We start from the raw sequence: 4,976 nt of genomic DNA, 5'->3' as shown, positions 1-4,976 counted from the left end.
TTAATTAAACTCTTATTTAATTTAACATTTTACGCATTTTTTATAATTTTAGTCAATCTTGATTAATCTTGACAATGAGACTTGAAGACTTAAAAACAAAAAACAAAAAACAAAAGAGCCAATGGAAAGTTGCAAAATATCTAATAAAGAGAAAAAAAATAAAATCATTTTTATTAATAGAAACATCCACCAATAAGGGAAAAAATAGTAATAATTAAAAACCTACATGACACAGCATCCATAAACTATGATAAGCAATTTGAGAGCTCACAAAAGTTCCAAATCACACAAACACTCAGCAATTAAAATAACCAAAACCTAATTAATTTGCTGAAAACCTCGTTGAATTAACCACGAAAACAGAGGGAATAAAACAAAATATATCGAGAAAAAAGCAGCTATTATTTTTTTTGTATATGCACGAGAATCAATAAACACAAAGGAGAAAATGATTAATGATTATTAACTCATAAACTTCTCCGAGATCTTCACCTTGTGCTACATTTGGAGATACGCATTGTACGATTCGAATTGCGATGCGTTTAGAAAACTCTGCTCCTGCAGTTTTGCCATATACGGCGACGAGGACATTCCAATGAGCGTTTCCGGAAACGCGTTTTGATTGTAAAACGCAGCCGCTGTTTCATCGTATAGCGTTTGACCTTCCCACTGATCAGACGCCTCCCGCTGGCTTCCTCCTAGTGACGGTGGTGAGCATGGTGCGTTTGCGTTTGCGGTATCAGCGGCTGCGGCATCAGGAGAGTCGGGGATGTTGACGGTGGTGATATCATGGATGCTTGATCGGCGTTTGTCTTTGCCGCCGTTGACTTGCCTTATGAAATACTTCTGAGCGTGACTCGCGACTTGCGTCGGCGTTCGTGTGGTCACGAAATTGCGAGCTATGTTTCTCCAATCGCCTTTTCCATATTTCTTCAGACCCATCAGAAATTGTCTGCACATGCATGCATTAACCAAATCCCAGTTAAACCACTAAATCACAGACATCAACTTCATGTAAGATATGAACGAAATTAAATTTCATGTGCCATGTTTACACCAATGTTTCATGTGCCATTAATTATATACATATATTATATGCGTGCGTGTCAAATAATGAACCGCAGCAAGATTCAATTAAACCAAGATTTCATCTGCGGTGTAGTTTACCAACGGACTTACAAACTCAAAACATGATTAAAAAAAAAAAGAGTAAATTATCTTTCCATATATACTGTCTTTGTTTCCCATATAGTTCGAACTTAAAAAAAAAAACAAAAATCTAAATGTACAATTTGGTTTGAAAAGTTATACTGAAAATATAGAACTACAATTAATTAGAAATGTAGCGGTTTAATTTTTTACTAGTTTTGAGTAAGGAGTAAATTAAAAGTTTGGTTTGAAAGAATGAAATTCATATTAGAAATGTAAAACGATATATATTATTATATATATGTTTCAATTGATTTAAATTCAGTCATATCCTAAATGTTGTAAGGTTAAAAAAAATGTGTAGATCATTTTTTGTGTGTGGTAAATCTGATGCAGTATAATTGTATAAACATGTATCTACGACAATATTAATGGGCGTATGTGACTGTCTCTCTGTCTAACCCACACGTCCGCAATATAGACAGGCACAGTAAAGATGCTTTAGTTTTTGGTGGATGACTGTGTATTGTCTTAATTAACTATAGAATATGTATAATTATACGTTTGATAATAGATACTCGTATCTTCATACGTATACATAAACACGTTTCCAAGAAAAAAGACGTACATAATTAGAAAGAAAAAATAGTGCAGGGTCCAAATCTAGAGAAGAAAGCATATTGACGTAATTAACAAATAGAAAGTAGAGAGATAAATTTAATTTTACCTGTGTTCTTCTTCTGTCCATGGAACACCTTTCTTCCTTTCATGCTCCGCCGCTCGTGCGGCGGATCCTCTCTTTCCTCCGGCGGCGGCGAAGTAATATCCATTCATGTTAAAACCATTGTTTCCGGCGTCGTAGCCTCCCCAATCGAGTGTGAATGAATCGGAGGCGTAACCAGGGATAGGGATAAGACCGGCTTCGATGTCGCTGACATCTTCCTCGAGCTCTCTGTATTGTTTGATCACATCTCCGATGGTTTTGCCGGGAAGCATGGCGGCGACTTTGACCCATCTGTCGGGAGTATCTTTGTCGTAAAAGGCTAAAGCGTTTTCGAATTTCTTGTTTTCTTCAGCTGTCCATTTGGTTCCTCTGTTCTCTTGGAAAAGCCAGTTTGATGTCTCTAAGTATGTTGCTGGTGACATAACTTCGATTCCTCTGTTCATCTTTTTGTGTTTTTTTTTTCTTTTTCACAGCAGAGATTTCGATGTTTGTGTTATCTCTCTCTCAATGGTGGAGCTCAAAGAGAGGGAGAGAGAAAAGTTGGAAATTTCGATCTATCAAAATGGCATTTTTCAAATGGAATCTGAGAGAGAAAGAGAGATAAGCATCTAAGCTAGAAGAATATTAGGAGGAGGAAGGAGTTAAAAAAAAAAGTGAGCTGCTTTTTTCCAGACTCTAAGGACAAGAAGAAGAAAAAGATTCCATTTTGAACTTTGTTGTCTGAATGATAAACCCCTTTTACCACCAATTTATTATTGCCAGATCCGAATCCAGAGGAAAATTAAGCCAATTCGGATGAAAAATAAGTGAGGCTTAAGAAGAAAAACAGAGGATCTGGGGATTTGGAAGCTCCCCTGAAACTGATGGAAAAAAACAAAGAGACAAGTGACAAAAAGAGCACAACCCAGATGAGAGAAATGGAGAAACTCAGGTGGTTGTGAGATTGAAGCTGTTAAAGTGCACAAAATCAACCTTTTTTCTTCTTCTTCTTCTTCTTTCCCAAACTCTCAAGTCGAAAAGGGCAGAGATAGAGAGAAGAGAGAAGAGATAGAGAGAGGAGGGAGAGAGAGAGAGAGAGAGAGAGAGAGAGAGAGAGAGAGAGAGATATGAAACAGGAATGATCTGAGAGTGAGAGGTGAGTTAAAAAGCTGTTGAGCTGTGATTGTCTATGGGTATTTCCCAGACAAAAATTTCTGGGCTTTTAATTAATTTAATGATATACGGGTGGTATTTACATAATTACATTAGAGTTTTATTATAAAAAAAAAACTATTTGCTTGATCACTCAAAGCTATCAATTGGGCTTTCCTTCGAACAAACTGTAAATGTTCGTGGGATAAAATTGAAACTGTAATTCCAGAGGCTTTTTTTTTGTAATGAATGATCCTATATCTTTGTTTCTATGTTTTTAATAGTAATTGAAACAAATATTTTGGAAAATATTGAATGTCGACAAATACGATGCTCTGAAGTCAAATAAAAACGTTAGTGTTGATTTATGTATAATATTATACTCTAATTTTCTTAGGTAAAGTATTCCACAACAACATAGTACAATAGCTATTAGTATAATTCAATCGAGATTAAAAAGGTTTCATTTCAAAGTTAGATTAGTTCTTAATAATATCAAAAACATTCTTTTTAATATATCTAATCAGAGTAGTACCTTTTAAATTCAATCAACCAATAAACACTCGTCCTTGTATAGTCTGTGATAGACCTTCAACATAAATAACGAAAAGACATGTGTCGTCTTTGAATAGGCGAGTCACACATGTTCAGATCTCATTTGTTCTCAAGGAACTTTATTTATTTTTTCATGCTTCGAGGACCGTTGATTGATTTTTTTATTTCTATTATTTATTAATTGTTTTTATAGCTAATGGGAGAGGGTTTTTGCGGCTTAAACGTAGCCTAGTTATAGGCCAAAGACGTTTAGAGATGAGCCAATCACAGACTTAGACAGGACACACAAACGAGGAACATCCCTCATTGGCTAGCAAGATTTAAGGTCGGTGCCAAGGGTAGTTTAGTCATTAGCAAATGGTGTTGACATTTAACCTTTTGGGCACATGAGTTGTTTGTTTGTATATATATCGAGATGCTTTTTTTTTTCTTTTTTCTCCGGGTAAATGATTTGGTGACAATAAAAACGTTTAATATATTTTTGGACCACAACTTCGATAGCGAAGAAAATTTGAGAATTGTGGTGTGATCTGTATATTTTAAAATTAGCATGCTAGGAAACGGAACATCATTTTTTTTTAACCAATAAATTACAACATATTCCACCACAAACTATGCTTATCTACGAAGACAGGCACACAAGCTTAGTCTCGTTCCAAAATACTTTCAATGTTAGCTACATAAATCTAACAACAACCTACACCAACTGACATAGAAATCTATATCATTGATCTAATCCTGTTAAAAAACTAAAAATAATGAATGATAACGTTGACATAGAAATCTATATCATTGGTCATTAATTTAGTTAGTCGAGGTCGAAAATCTACTTTTAGATGCTTTTATTTTTACCCATTACAAAGCTTTTTCTGTGGATAAAAGGCTATTACAAAATTAAAATGATATATTATACTGTATATATCTTATATTTTTTTTTTTATATATATCTTATATTACTGTGAGTGTTGGTATGAAATCTATTGGTATATCAAAATAAGTGCATAAGAAATGGCAATAAATTTTTAGGGCCTAGTAATTGCTAGACTAACCTTGGAGGACTATCAACGAAGATATTTTATCATACAATGATGATACCTTGCTTAATTTCTTGGGTTAACCGCAACTAATGTTCTTAACAGCAAGGAAGTAATCAAATAGAATAGTAAATATGTTTTAGTGTCATAATTACGTGTCTAAAGATAACAAGCTCGTAATAATGGAGTTTAGCGAGAGATCGAACCTTAATTAATTAACCTAGGAAATATAATCATGATGATATTCTACATTCATACTCCGTATAAAATTCCAAATAATGGTATATTAATTAATTAAGGTCTATGACATCAGAATAATATAATTTTTTATTAGAACATATATCTTAACATAACAAATTAGATTTGACACAAAAAAACAAACT

At 33.9% G+C, this 4,976-nt stretch overlaps 1 protein-coding gene across 1 annotated transcript; it reads right to left on the bottom strand.

Moving 5' to 3' along the window:
• Positions 1 to 198: 198 nt before the first annotated feature.
• LOC18026783 (transcription factor DIVARICATA) lies at positions 199 to 2,933 on the bottom strand. Its single transcript, XM_006410947.2, has 2 exons — positions 1,877 to 2,933; positions 199 to 952 (listed from the first exon to the last, which is right to left on the bottom strand). Exons 1-2 carry the CDS (start codon positions 2,314 to 2,316, stop codon positions 499 to 501), a joined length of 894 nt encoding a protein of 297 aa, XP_006411010.1. The 5' UTR covers positions 2,317 to 2,933; the 3' UTR covers positions 199 to 498.
• Between the last annotated feature and the right edge of the window lie 2,043 nt (positions 2,934 to 4,976).

The sequence above is a fragment of the Eutrema salsugineum genome, unplaced genomic scaffold (assembly GCF_000478725.1).
Source record: "Eutrema salsugineum unplaced genomic scaffold, Eutsalg1_0 scaffold_10, whole genome shotgun sequence".
Lineage (NCBI taxonomy): Eukaryota > Viridiplantae > Streptophyta > Magnoliopsida > Brassicales > Brassicaceae > Eutrema > Eutrema salsugineum.
The sequence above is the reverse complement of the archived record's forward strand: the minus strand, read 5'-3'. Positions and strand labels throughout refer to the sequence as shown.